General features: G+C 35.5%; 2 protein-coding genes across 2 annotated transcripts in view; both read left to right on the top strand.

Annotated features, from left to right (window-relative positions):
- Positions 1 to 15,028, top strand: part of LOC146521636 (uncharacterized) — a 39,365-nt gene that overhangs the window by 17,102 nt on the left and 7,235 nt on the right. The window contains exons 11-15 of the mRNA XM_085154100.1: positions 755 to 1,012; positions 2,396 to 2,690; positions 8,938 to 9,239; positions 9,394 to 9,651; positions 12,280 to 12,537. Of these exons, the coding sequence (XP_085010226.1) occupies positions 755 to 1,012; positions 2,396 to 2,690; positions 8,938 to 9,239; positions 9,394 to 9,651; positions 12,280 to 12,537 (1,371 nt within the window). The remainder of the gene's footprint in view (positions 1 to 754; positions 1,013 to 2,395; positions 2,691 to 8,937; positions 9,240 to 9,393; positions 9,652 to 12,279; positions 12,538 to 15,028) is intronic.
- LOC146521637 (receptor-type tyrosine-protein phosphatase H-like) lies at positions 10,072 to 11,754 on the top strand. Its single transcript, XM_085147360.1, has 5 exons — positions 10,072 to 10,090; positions 10,218 to 10,475; positions 10,631 to 10,888; positions 11,043 to 11,300; positions 11,456 to 11,754. Exons 1-5 carry the CDS (start codon positions 10,072 to 10,074, stop codon positions 11,752 to 11,754), a joined length of 1,092 nt encoding a protein of 363 aa, XP_085003486.1.

Below are 15,028 nucleotides of genomic sequence, written 5' to 3'. Positions count from 1 at the left end.
CTTCCTGAAAGCCTGCCTCAGGTATGCTTTTATCAACACCTGACTAGGTGTGGCCAATTAGCACCAGCTGAACAAACTGAGGAGATTAGAGGCTGCAGACGGACGTAACAGGGGGACAGTGTGTGATTATTAATGGGATGTGATGGATGCTCAGGTGATGTCTGGGTACACTCAGCACTACAAAAGGCACTACTTGGACAAGAAATAGCACCCATCTGGTTATCCAATGTTGCATGCACAGGCAGTAAATCAGCACTGTTTGAATGTTACCAATAAGCATATGGATCTCACAACTGAAGCCACCATGATGATGCTGGTGTCAAAAAAAGGTGGAAGACAAGAGTCATTTTAATTAGCTTGGGCCACTCTGTCATGATCACGATTTGATTGGATTTTAGTTTTTTATACTGTCTGTGGTCATCATTTATGAAATGTGAATATTAATTAGGGTAGATTAAACTGGAATTTTAATCTAGATTTAAAAAAGATTTAAAAATAGATTTAAAAATCTAGATTTAAAAAAACAAATTTATAATGACATATTCAGCAGCAACCTGAAAAATAGTAATCTTGAGAAACAGATAGCGCACAGTTTCATTATGGCCCTCTGCTACTAATTACACAGGAAGAAAGAGGTGTGTGGTGGGTCCACCCTCATTTAAAAAGTGTTTAAAATCATATGTTCTCATTCTAGACGGTAACTGAAACAACAGATGCAATGTGCCGATCAACTCACTTGCCTACTGTCTTTCAGCTCTTCGAAATCCCGAAGACTTTAAATCATCAGGACAAAATGAAACCAGCATCACCCTGCAGTGGAATAAAGTCAACAACAATGTCAGCTTTCTTCTCCAGTTTAATGGTACAGAGACAAACATCAGTGCACCAGCTGGAAATGGACCAGTAAATCACACAGTCTCATCTCTCACTGCTGGAACTCAATACACATTCACTCTCTACTCTGTGTTTGAGAACGTCAGAAGCAGTGGAGTCAGCATTACTGCAGTCACTGGTGAGTTAATGAAGATTTATTTAAACTGCATTACAATGTAACCACATATTATTAATTAAAATCAACAATGAAATTATTAAGTGTTATTAAGTAGCGAGAAATCAATTCTAAAGAAATTTTGAGCTTACTTTATTTTTCTCATTCTTTTGTTTAGCTCCTTCAAATGCAGAAAACCTCATATCATCAGGACAAAATGAAACCAGCATCACTCTGCAGTGGAATAAAGTCAACATCAATGTCAGCTTTCTTCTCCAGTTTAATGGTACAGAGACAAGCATCAGTGCACCAGCTGGAAATGGACCAGTAAATCACACAGTCTCATCTCTCACTGCTGGAACTCAATACACATTCACTCTCTACTCTGTGTTTGAGAACGTCAGAAGCAGTGGAGTCAGCATTACTGCAGTCACTGGTGAGTTAATGAAGATTTATTTAAACTGCATTACAATGTAATCACATATTATTGATTCGAATCAACAATGAAATTATTAAGTGTTATTAAGTAACGCGAAATCAAATCTAAGGAATTTTTAAAACTTACTTTATTTTCTCATTTTTCCATTTAGCTCCTTCAAATGCAGAAAACCTCATATCATCAAGACAAAATGAAACCAGCATCACTCTGCAGTGGAATAAAGTCAACAACAATGTCAGCTTTGTTCTCCAGTTTAATGGTACAGAGACAAGCATCAGTGCACCAGCTGGAAATGGACCAGTAAATCACACAGTCTCATCTCTCACTGCTGGAACTCAATACACATTCACTCTCTACTCTGTGTTTGAGAACATCAGAAGCAGTGGAGTCAACATTACTGCAGTCACTGGTGAGTTAATGAAGATTTATTTAAACTGCATCACAATGTTATCACATATTATTAATTAAAATCAAAACTAAATTTTTTTTATTGTTGTTAAGTAGAAAGAAATCAATTCTAAAGAAATTTTGAACTTACTTTATTTTTCTCATTCTTTTCTTTAGCTCCTTCAAATGCAGAAAACCTCATATCATCAAGACAAAATGAAACCAGCATCACTCTGCAGTGGAATAAAGTCAACAACAATGTCAGCTTTGTTCTCCAGTTTAATGGGACAGAGACAAGCATCAGTGCACCAGCTGGAAATGGACCAGTAAATCACACAGTCTCATCTCTCACTGCTGGAACTCAATACACATTCACTCTCTACTCTGTGTTTGAGAACATCAGAAGCAGTGGAGTCAGCATTACTGCAGTCACTGGTGAGTTAATCAATTGATTTAAGCTGCAATACAATGTTTTCAAAAACTACTGATAATAATTCAAGAGAATAATTTTTTTTACTGTTTTTAAAATCAATTTTGAAGAATTTTTGAAACTTACTTTATTTTCTCATTTTTCCATTTAGCTCCTTCAAATGCAGAAAACCTCATATCATCAGGACAAAATGAAACCAGCATCACTCTGCAGTGGAATAAAGTCAACAACAATGTCAGCTTTGTTCTCCAGTTTAATGGGACAGAGACAAACATCAGTGCACCAGCTGGAAATGGACCAGTAAATCACACAGTCTCATCTCTCACTGCTGGAACTCAATACACATTCACTCTCTACTCTGTGTTTGAGAACGTCAGAAGCAGTGGAGTCAGCATTACTGCAGTCACTGGTGAGTTAATGAAGATTTATTTAAACTGCATTACAATGTAATCACATATTATTGATTCGAATCAACAATGAAATTATTAAGTGTTATTAAGTAACGCGAAATCAAATCTAAGGAATTTTTAAAACTTACTTTATTTTCTCATTTTTCCATTTAGCTCCTTCAAATGCAGAAAACCTCATATCATCAAGACAAAATGAAACCAGCATCACTCTGCAGTGGAATAAAGTCAACAACAATGTCAGCTTTGTTCTCCAGTTTAATGGGACAGAGACAAGCATCAGTGCACCAGCTGGAAATGGACCAGTAAATCACACAGTCTCATCTCTCACTGCTGGAACTCAATACACATTCACTCTCTACTCTGTGTTTGAGAACATCAGAAGCAGTGGAGTCAACATTACTGCAGTCACTGGTGAGTTAATGAAGATTTATTTAAACTGCATCACAATGTTATCACATATTATTAATTAAAATCAAAACTAAATTTTTTTTATTGTTGTTAAGTAGAAAGAAATCAATTCTAAAGAAATTTTGAACTTACTTTATTTTTCTCATTCTTTTCTTTAGCTCCTTCAAATGCAGAAAACCTCATATCATCAGGACAAAATGAAACCAGCATCACTCTGCAGTGGAATAAAGTCAACAACAATGTCAGCTTTGTTCTCCAGTTTAATGGGACAGAGACAAGCATCAGTGCACCAGCTGGAAATGGACCAGTAAATCACACAGTCTCATCTCTCACTGCTGGAACTCAATACACATTCACTCTCTACTCTGTGTTTGAGAACATCAGAAGCAGTGGAGTCAGCATTACTGCAGTCACTGGTGAGTTAATCAATTGATTTAAGCTGCAATACAACGTTTTCAAAAACTACTGATAATAATTCAAGAGAATAATTTTTTTTACTGTTTTTAAAATCAAATTTGAAGAATTTTTGAAACTTACTTTATTTTCTCATTTTTCCATTTAGCTCCTTCAAATGCAGAAAACCTCATATCATCAGGACAAAATGAAACCAGCATCACTCTGCAGTGGAATAAAGTCAACAACAATGTCAGCTTTGTTCTCCAGTTTAATGGGACAGAGACAAACATCAGTGCACCAGCTGGAAATGGACCAGTAAATCACACAGTCTCATCTCTCACTGCTGGAACTCAATACACATTCACTCTCTACTCTGTGTTTGAGAACGTCAGAAGCAGTGGAGTCAGCATTACTGCAGTCACTGGTGAGTTAATGAAGATTTATTTAAACTGCATCACAATGTTATCACATATTTTTGATCAAAACCAACACTAAAAAATTTTTATTGTAGTTAAGTAGCAAGAAATCAATTCTAAAGAAATTTTGAACTTACTTTATTTTTCTCATTATTTTCTTTAGCTCCTTCAAATGCAGAAAACCTCCTATCATCAGGACAAAATGAAACCAGCATCACTCTGCAGTGGAATAAAGTCAACAACAATGTCAGCTTTGTTCTCCAGTTTAATGGTACAGAGACAAACATCAGTGCACCAGCTGGAAATGGACCAGTAAATCACACAGTCTCATCTCTCACTGCTGGAACTCAATACACATTCACTCTCTACTCTGTGTTTGAGAATGTCAGAAGCAGTGGAGTCAGCATTACTGCAGTCACTGGTGAGTTAATGAAGATTTATTTAAACTGCATTACAATGTAATCACATATTATTGATTAAAATCAACAATGAAATTATTAAGTGTTATTAAGTAGCGAGAAATCAATTCTAAAGAAATTTTGAACTTACTTTATTTTTCTCATTCTTTTGTTTAGCTCCTTCAAATGCAGAAAACCTCATATCATCAGAACAAAATGAAACCAGCATCACTCTGCAGTGGAATAAAGTCAACAACAATGTCAGCTTTGTTCTCCAGTTTAATGGGACAGAGACAAACATCAGTGCACCAGCTGGAAATGGACCAGTAAATCACACAGTCTCATTTCTCACTGCTGGAACTCAATACACATTCACTCTCTACTCTGTGTTTGAGAATGTCAGAAGCAGTGGAGTCAGCATTACTGCAGTCACTGGTGAGTTAATGAAGATTTATTTAAACTGCATCACAATGTAATCACATATTATTAATTAAAATCAACACTAAAAGTTTTTTATTGTTGTTAAGTAGCAAGAAATCAATTCTAAAGAAATTTTGAACTTACTTTATTTTCTCATTCTTTTGTTTAGCTCCTTCAAATGCAGAAAACCTCATATCATCAGGACAAAATGAAACCAGCATCACTCTGCAGTGGAATAAAGTCAACAACAATGTCAGCTTTGTTCTCCAGTTTAATGGGACAGAGACAAACATCAGTGCACCAGCTGGAAATGGACCAGTAAATCACACAGTCTCATCTCTCACTGCTGGAACTCAATACACATTCACTCTCTACTCTGTGTTTGAGAACGTCAGAAGCAGTGGAGTCAGCATTACTGCAGTCACTGGTGAGTTAATGAAGATTTATTTAAACTGCATTACAATGTAATCACATATTATTGATTAAAATCAACAATGAAATTATTAAGTGTTATTAAGTAGCGAGAAATCAATTCTAAAGAAATTTTGAACTTACTTTATTTTTCTCATTCTTTTGTTTAGCTCCTTCAAATGCAGAAAACCTCATATCATCAGGACAAAATGAAACCAGCATCACTCTGCAGTGGAATAAAGTCAACAACAATGTCAGCTTTGTTCTCCAGTTTAATGGTACAGAGACAAACATCAGTGCACCAGCTGGAAATGAACCAGTAAATCACACAGTCTCATCTCTCACTGCTGGAACTCAATACACATTCACTCTCTACTCTGTGTTTGAGAACATCAGAAGCAGTGGAGTCAGCATTACTGCAGTCACTGGTGAGTTAATGAAGATTTATTTAAACTGCATCACAATATAATCACATATTATTAATTAAAATCAACACTAAAAGTTTTTTATTGTTGTTAAGTAGCAAGAAATCAATTCTAAAGAAATTTTGAACTTGCTTTATTTTCTCATTCTTTTGTTTAGCTCCTTCAAATGCAGAAAACCTCATATCATCAGGACAAAATGAAACCAGCATCACTCTGCAGTGGAATAAAGTCAACAACAATGTCAGCTTTGTTCTCCAGTTTAATGGGACAGAGACAAACATCAGTGCACCAGCTGGAAATGGACCAGTAAATCACACAGTCTCATTTTTCACTGCTGGAACTCAATACACATTCACTCTCTACTCTGTGTTTGAGAATGTCAGAAGCAGTGGAGTCAGCATTACTGCAGTCACTGGTGAGTTAATGAAGATTTATTTAAACTGCATCACAATGTAATCACATATTATTAATTAAAATCAACACTAAAAGTTTTTATTGTTGTTAAGTAGCAAGAAATCAATTCTAAAGAAATTTTGAACTTACTTTATTTTCTCATTCTTTTGTTTAGCTCCTTCAAATGCAGAAAACCTCATATCATCAGGACAAAATGAAACCAGCATCACTCTGCAGTGGAATAAAGTCAACAACAATGTCAGCTTTGTTCTCCAGTTTAATGGGACAGAGACAAACATCAGTGCACCAGCTGGAAATGGACCAGTAAATCACACAGTCTCATCTCTCACTGCTGGAACTCAATGCACATTCACTCTCTACTCTGTGTTTGAGAATGTCAGAAGCAGTGGAGTCAGCATTACTGCAGTCACTGGTGAGTTAATGAAGATTTATTTAAACTGCATTACAGTGTAATCACATATTATTGATTAAAATCAACAATGAAATTATTAAGTGTTATTAAGTAGCGAGAAATCAATTCTAAAGAAATTTTGAACTTACTTTATTTTTCTCATTCTTTTGTTTAGCTCCTTCAAATGCAGAAAACCTCATATCATCAGGACAAAATGAAACCAGCATCACTCTGCAGTGGAATAAAGTCAACAACAATGTCAGCTTTGTTCTCCAGTTTAATGGGACAGAGACAAACATCAGTGCACCAGCTGGAAATGGACCAGTAAATCACACAGTCTCATCTCTCACTGCTGGAACTCAATACACATTCACTCTCTACTCTGTGTTTGAGAACATCAGAAGCAGTGGAGTCAGCATTACTGCAGTCACTGGTGAGTTAATGAAGATTTATTTAAACTGCATCACAATATAATCACATATTATTAATTAAAATCAACACTAAAAGTTTTTTATTGTTGTTAAGTAGCAAGAAATCAATTCTAAAGAAATTTTGAACTTACTTTATTTTCTCATTCTTTTGTTTAGCTCCTTCAAATGCAGAAAACCTCATATCATCAGGACAAAATGAAACCAGCATCACTCTGCAGTGGAATAAAGTCAACAACAATGTCAGCTTTGTTCTCCAGTTTAATGGGACAGAGACAAACATCAGTGCACCAGCTGGAAATGGACCAGTAAATCACACAGTCTCATTTCTCACTGCTGGAACTCAATACACATTCACTCTCTACTCTGTGTTTGAGAATGTCAGAAGCAGTGGAGTCAGCATTACTGCAGTCACTGGTGAGTTAATGAAGATTTATTTAAACTGCATCACAATGTAATCACATATTATTAATTAAAATCAACACTAAAAGTTTTTATTGTTGTTAAGTAGCAAGAAATCAATTCTAAAGAAATTTTGAACTTACTTTATTTTCTCATTCTTTTGTTTAGCTCCTTCAAATGCAGAAAACCTCATATCATCAGGACAAAATGAAACCAGCATCACTCTGCAGTGGAATAAAGTCAACAACAATGTCAGCTTTGTTCTCCAGTTTAATGGGACAGAGACAAACATCAGTGCACCAGCTGGAAATGGACCAGTAAATCACACAGTCTCATCTCTCACTGCTGGAACTCAATACACATTCACTCTCTACTCTGTGTTTGAGAATGTCAGAAGCAGTGGAGTCAGCATTACTGCAGTCACTGGTGAGTTAATGAAGATTTATTTAAACTGCATCACAATATAATCACATATTATTAATTAAAATCAACACTAAAAGTTTTTTATTGTTGTTAAATAGCAAGAAATCAATTCTAAAGAAATTTTGAACTTACTTTATTTTCTCATTCTTTTGTTTAGCTCCTTCAAATGCAGAAAACCTCACATCAGCAGGACAAAATGAAACCAGCATCACTCTGCAGTGGAATAAAGTCAACAACAATGTCAGCTTTGTTCTCCAGTTTAATGGGACAGAGACAAACATCAGTGCACCAGCTGGAAATGGACCAGTAAATCACACAGTCTCATTTCTCACTGCTGGAACTCAATACACATTCACTCTCTACTCTGTGTTTGAGAATGTCAGAAGCAGTGGAGTCAGCATTACTGCAGTCACTGGTGAGTTAATGAAGATTTATTTAAACTGCATCACAATGTAATCACATATTATTAATTAAAATCAACACTAAAAGTTTTTTATTGTTGTTAAGTAGCAAGAAATCAATTCTAAAGAAATTTTGAACTTACTTTATTTTTCTCATTCTTTTCTTTAGCTCCTTCAAATGCAGAAAACCTCATATCATCAGGACAAAATGAAACCAGCATCACTCTGCAGTGGAATAAAGTCAACAACAATGTCAGCTTTGTTCTCCAGTTTAATGGTACAGAGACAAACATCGGTGCACCAGCTGGAAATGGACCAGTAAATCACACAGTCTCATCTCTCACTGCTGGAACTCAATACACATTCACTCTCTACTCTGTGTTTGAGAATGTCAGAAGCAGTGGAGTCAGCATTACTGCAGTCACTGGTGAGTTAATGAAGATTTATTTAAACTGCATTACAATGTAATCACATATTATTGATTAAAATCAACAATGAAATTATTAAGTGTTATTAAGTAGCGAGAAATCAATTCTAAATTAATTTTGAACTTACTTTATTTTTCTCATTCTTTTCTTTAGCTCCTTCAAATGCAGAAAACCTCATATCAGCAGGACAAAATGAAACCAGCATCACTCTGCAGTGGAATAAAGTCAACAACAATTTCAGCTTTGTTCTCCAGTTTAATGGGACAGAGACAAACATCAGTGCACCAGCTGGAAATGGACCAGTAACTCACACTGTCTCATCTCTCACTGCTGGAACTCAATACACATTCACTCTCTACTCTGTGTTTGAGAACGTCAGAAGCAGTGGAGTCAGCATTACTGCAGTCACTGGTGAGTTAATGAAGATTTATTTAAACTGCATCACAATGTAATCACATATTATTAATTAAAATCAACACTAAAAGTTTTTTATTGTTGTTAAGTAGCAAGAAATCAATTCTAAAGAAATTTTGAACTTACTTTATTTTTCTCATTCTTTTCTTTAGCTCCTTCAAATGCAGAAAACCTCATATCAGCAGGACAAAATGAAACCAGCATCACTCTGCAGTGGAATAAAGTCAACAACAATTTCAGCTTTGTTCTCCAGTTTAATGGGACAGAGACAAACATCAGTGCACCAGCTGGAAATGGACCAGTAAATCACACAGTCTCATCTCTCACTGCTGGAACTCAATACACATTCACTCTCTACTCTGTGTTTGAGAATGTCAGAAGCAGTGGAGTCAGCATTACTGCAGTCACTGGTGAGTTAATGAAGATTTATTTAAACTGCATCACAATGTAATCACATATTATTAATTAAAATCAACACTAAAAGTTTTTTATTGTTGTTAAGTAGCAAGAAATCAATTCTAAAGAAATTTTGAACTTACTTTATTTTCTCATTCTTTTGTTTAGCTCCTTCAAATGCAGAAAACCTCATATCATCAGGACAAAATGAAACCAGCATCACTCTGCAGTGGAATAAAGTCAACAACAATGTCAGCTTTGTTCTCCAGTTTAATGGGACAGAGACAAACATCAGTGCACCAGCTGGAAATGGACCAGTAAATCACACAGTCTCATCTCTCACTGCTGGAACTCAATACACATTCACTCTCTACTCTGTGTTTGAGAACATCAGAAGCAGTGGAGTCAGCATTACTGCAGTCACTGGTGAGTTAATGAAGATTTATTTAAACTGCATCACAATATAATCACATATTATTAATTAAAATCAACACTAAAAGTTTTTTATTGTTGTTAAGTAGCAAGAAATCAATTCTAAAGAAATTTTGAACTTACTTTATTTTCTCATTCTTTTGTTTAGCTCCTTCAAATGCAGAAAACCTCATATCATCAGGACAAAATGAAACCAGCATCACTCTGCAGTGGAATAAAGTCAACAACAATGTCAGCTTTGTTCTCCAGTTTAATGGGACAGAGACAAACATCAGTGCACCAGCTGGAAATGGACCAGTAAATCACACAGTCTCATCTCTCACTGCTGGAACTCAATACACATTCACTCTCTACTCTGTGTTTGAGAATGTCAGAAGCAGTGGAGTCAGCATTACTGCAGTCACTGGTGAGTTAATGAAGATTTATTTAAACTGCATCACAATATAATCACATATTATTAATTAAAATCAACACTAAATGTTTTTTATTGTTGTTAAATAGCAAGAAATCAATTCTAAAGAAATTTTGAACTTACTTTATTTTCTCATTCTTTTGTTTAGCTCCTTCAAATGCAGAAAACCTCACATCAGCAGGACCAAATGAAACCAGCATCACTCTGCAGTGGAATAAAGTCAACAACAATGTCAGCTTTGTTCTCCAGTTTAATGGGACAGAGACAAACATCAGTGCACCAGCTGGAAATGGACCAGTAAATCACACAGTCTCATTTCTCACTGCTGGAACTCAATACACATTCACTCTCTACTCTGTGTTTGAGAATGTCAGAAGCAGTGGAGTCAGCATTACTGCAGTCACTGGTGAGTTAATGAAGATTTATTTAAACTGCATCACAATGTAATCACATATTATTAATTAAAATCAACCCTAAAAGTTTTTTATTGTTGTTAAGTAGCAAGAAATCAATTCTAAAGAAATTTTGAACTTACCTTATTTTTCTCATTCTTTTGTTTAGCTCCTTCAAATGCAGAAAACCTCATATCATCAGGACAAAATGAAACCAGCATCACTCTGCAGTGGAATAAAGTCAACAACAATGTCAGCTTTGTTCTCCAGTTTAATGGTACAGAGACAAACATCGGTGCACCAGCTGGAAATGGACCAGTAAATCACACAGTCTCATCTCTCACTGCTGGAACTCAATACACATTCACTCTCTACTCTGTGTTTGAGAATGCCAGAAGCAGTGGAGTCAGCATTACTGCAGTCACTGGTGAGTTAATGAAGATTTATTTAAACTGCATTACAATGTAATCACATATTATTGATTAAAATCAACAATGAAATTATTAAGTGTTATTAAGTAGCGAGAAATCAATTCTAAAGAAATTTTGAACTTACTTTATTTTTTTCATTCTTTTATTTAGCTCCTTCAAATGCAGAAAACCTCATATCATCAGGACAAAATGAAACCAGCATCACTCTGCAGTGGAATAAAGTCAACAACAATTTCAGCTTTGTTCTCCAGTTTAATGGGACAAAGACAAACATCAGTGCACCAGCTGGAAATGGACCAGTAAATCACACAGTCTCATCTCTCACTGCTGGAACTCAATACACATTCACTCTCTACTCTGTGTTTGAGAATGTCAGAAGCAGTGGAGTCAGCATTACTGCAGTCACTGGTGAGTTAATGAAGATTTATTTAAACTGCATCACAATGTAATCACATATTATTAATTAAAATCAACACTAAAAGTTTTTTATTGTTGTTAAGTAGCAAGAAATCAATTCTAAAGAAATTTTGAACTTACTTTATTTTTCTCATTCTTTTGTTTAGCTCCTTCAAATGCAGAAAACCTCATATCATCAGGACAAAATGAAACCAGCATCACTCTGCAGTGGAATAAAGTCAACAACAATGTCAGCTTTGTTCTCCAGTTTAATGGTACAGAGACAAACATCGGTGCACCAGCTGGAAATGGACCAGTAAATCACACAGTCTCATCTCTCACTGCTGGAACTCAATACACATTCACTCTCTACTCTGTGTTTGAGAATGCCAGAAGCAGTGGAGTCAGCATTACTGCAGTCACTGGTGAGTTAATGAAGATTTATTTAAACTGCATTACAATGTAATCACATATTATTGATTAAAATCAACAATGAAATTATTAAGTGTTATTAAGTAGCGAGAAATCAATTCTAAAGAAATTTTGAACTTACTTTATTTTTCTCATTCTTTTCTTTAGCTCCTTCAAATGCAGAAAACCTCATATCAGCAGGACAAAATGAAACCAGCATCACTCTGCAGTGGAATAAAGTCAACAACAATTTCAGCTTTGTTCTCCAGTTTAATGGGACAGAGACAAACATCAGTGCACCAGCTGGAAATGGACCAGTAAATCACACAGTCTCATCTCTCACTGCTGGAACTCAATACACATTCACTCTCTACTCTGTGTTTGAGAATGTCAGAAGCAGTGGAGTCAGCATTACTGCAGTCACTGGTGAGTTAATGAAGATTTATTTAAACTGCATCACAATGTAATCACATATTATTAATTAAAATCAACACTAAAAGTTTTTTATTGTTGTTAAGTAGCAAGAAATCAATTCTAAAGAAATTTTGAACTTACTTTATTTTCTCATTCTTTTGTTTAGCTCCTTCAAATGCAGAAAACCTCATATCATCAGGACAAAATGAAACCAGCATCACTCTGCAGTGGAATAAAGTCAACAACAATGTCAGCTTTGTTCTCCAGTTTAATGGGACAGAGACAAACATCAGTGCACCAGCTGGAAATGGACCAGTAAATCACACAGTCTCATCTCTCACTGCTGGAACTCAATACACATTCACTCTCTACTCTGTGTTTGAGAACATCAGAAGCAGTGGAGTCAGCATTACTGCAGTCACTGGTGAGTTAATGAAGATTTATTTAAACTGCATCACAATATAATCACATATTATTAATTAAAATCAACACTAAAAGTTTTTTATTGTTGTTAAGTAGCAAGAAATCAATTCTAAAGAAATTTTGAACTTACTTTATTTTTCTCATTCTTTTGTTTAGCTCCTTCAAATGCAGAACACCTCATATCATCAGGACAAAATGAAACCAGCATCACTCTGCAGTGGAATAAAGTCAACAACAATGTCAGCTTTGTTCTCCAGTTTAATGGGACAGAGACAAACATCAGTGCACCAGCTGGAAATGGACCAGTAAATCACACAGTCTCATCTCTCACTGCTGGAACTCAATACACATTCACTCTCTACTCTGTGTTTGAGAACGTCAGAAGCAGTGGAGTCAGCATTACTGCATTCACTGGTAAGTAAATTAATGATGAGTACAAGCTGCAAGAATAACAGGTTTTGTTTTGTTTTTGACTTTTTTCTTTGGTTTAGTTTTTTTTGTTGTTGTTTTTGTTGCATCTTCCTTTTGCTGCTCATCAGTGCATGTTATTTTTTCCTTTTCCTTGTTTATTAGTGTTGAAGAATACATTTACATGTAGATATTGTGTTTATAGTTATTTTTTTTCTCTCCATGTTAACGCATAACTGATTCTACTTTCTACATTCAAAGGGCCTAGTAAGTATTTGCATTTCTTTCATTTACTGTATCCTCCCAAAGCATTTCTTCAGGTATATTGTTTGTATACCTGTGTTTGTATCATTTGCTCATTTACAACATTTCTGTAATTTATTTCATAATACATTACGTGTATATCTCTACAGTCCTAATTAACAAACACTTCGATGCTTTGAATAACAATATACATTTAAATACAGTATCCAAGAATAAATACTCCTTTAATTTCTTTTATAAATAAAGATTTCATGATCATTATGTCATTATTAATTTGTGTAACATTTGTTTCTTTGTGTAAACAGATTATGTTATTGGACTGAAAGCAAGACTGCGGGCATTTGTTCAGCTGTCAGAGTCAGACATTCAGGAGAGACTGGAAGAGGTCAGACTAACCTCAGTTTTATTGTCTTTTTTCATACTTATATTCACTTTGTCCAGCGATAACATGAAGCCTTTTTTCTGTTTTTCTCTCCCTCTAGTTCTTCAGACAACATGGATTACAGCCACAGGTTTTATCCCTGAGGAACCTGAAGGTTAAACCATGACACCAGATGAGAAAAGTGCTTTATACTTTACAAATTTCCAATTAATTTCCTCAAACTGGAACAAAAATGAATTTGATTGACCATTTTTGAAGATCTCCATATACATAATTGTGTGTATTCTGTGTACTGAGCAGCAGCAGAGGTCATTAACAAGTTAAATGTTATCTTGACCTTTTCGTAATCTTTGTTGCTCAGAAGTTGGTAACAGGTGTGCAAAGTTTTGTTTATCAGTGTTTTAAATGTGATAATGCAATTAAATGAAATACTGTGGGCATTTATGCTATATCATTATCTTTCTAAACCGATGAGTTATATTTTTATGGTATCTATTTGAACAAACAGAATACTGTGTTAATGTAACTCCCTTGCACCCCTTGCTGGAAATAAAAGGAATGGTGTGGTATTGCTTTTATTGTAGGGCTGGAAAAGGAGAATCAATCTAGCTGAGATCATGTCTAAAGTCAAATTCCTTATCACTTCTTTTTTGTCAGTGTTGCCATATTTCTGATGGCCACACATTGTGGCAATAAATATTGTCAAGATCACAGCAGAGGTGTGCTTTTTTTTTTTTTTTCGCTATTTCTTTCTACATAGTGTTTAGTTCTCTTATCATTTTTTTCCTGGTGTCTGCCGCATTTTTTTTCTGAGTGCTCTGTTCTCCTGTCATTGTCTGAAGGGCAATCTGTCTTTGTTAGCTCTGCAATAAACTGATGACCTCTCCAGAGTGTACCAGAGTGAGCTGCTGGGTACGCAATAAACTAAATTAAAATATTGATATTTATTTATTAGTATCTATTTGCGTTCCACTTTGATTCTTTTGGGATCAGAATCAACAACTGTAAGCCTATGTGACGTAGCAACAGGAAGAGTTGCCGTACAGCATTAATTCACTGCCCTGACTGTCCAGGGCAGCTTGTGAGTGATGCATACTTATCATTACCTATAATTTTTCTTCAGAGCGCTAGACTGACTTACAATGAGCCAATAGCCACGTATTGAGCAGCTGGACATACAGAACCAAACATAAGGGGAGGCTCTAGGTCCAGAGATAGAGCAGGTCATCTACTGGAATCTGTTGGAAGGTGATGGTTCAGTCTCTGCCTACTCCAGTCTGCATGCCAAATATACTTGGGCAAGATTCTGTTCATATAGCACCAACCTGCACCTCAGTGTAAGATAAAGACCCTACAATATTAGAAAGAAACCCTAACAATCACACAACCTCCTATAACAATGCACTTAGTGATAGTGGAAAGGAAAAACTGCCTGTTA

This window comes from Neolamprologus multifasciatus, chromosome 3 (assembly GCF_963576455.1).
Source record: "Neolamprologus multifasciatus chromosome 3, fNeoMul1.2, whole genome shotgun sequence".
Taxonomy (NCBI): Eukaryota; Metazoa; Chordata; class Actinopteri; order Cichliformes; family Cichlidae; genus Neolamprologus; species Neolamprologus multifasciatus.
This window is presented reverse-complemented; position numbering and strand designations above follow the sequence as displayed.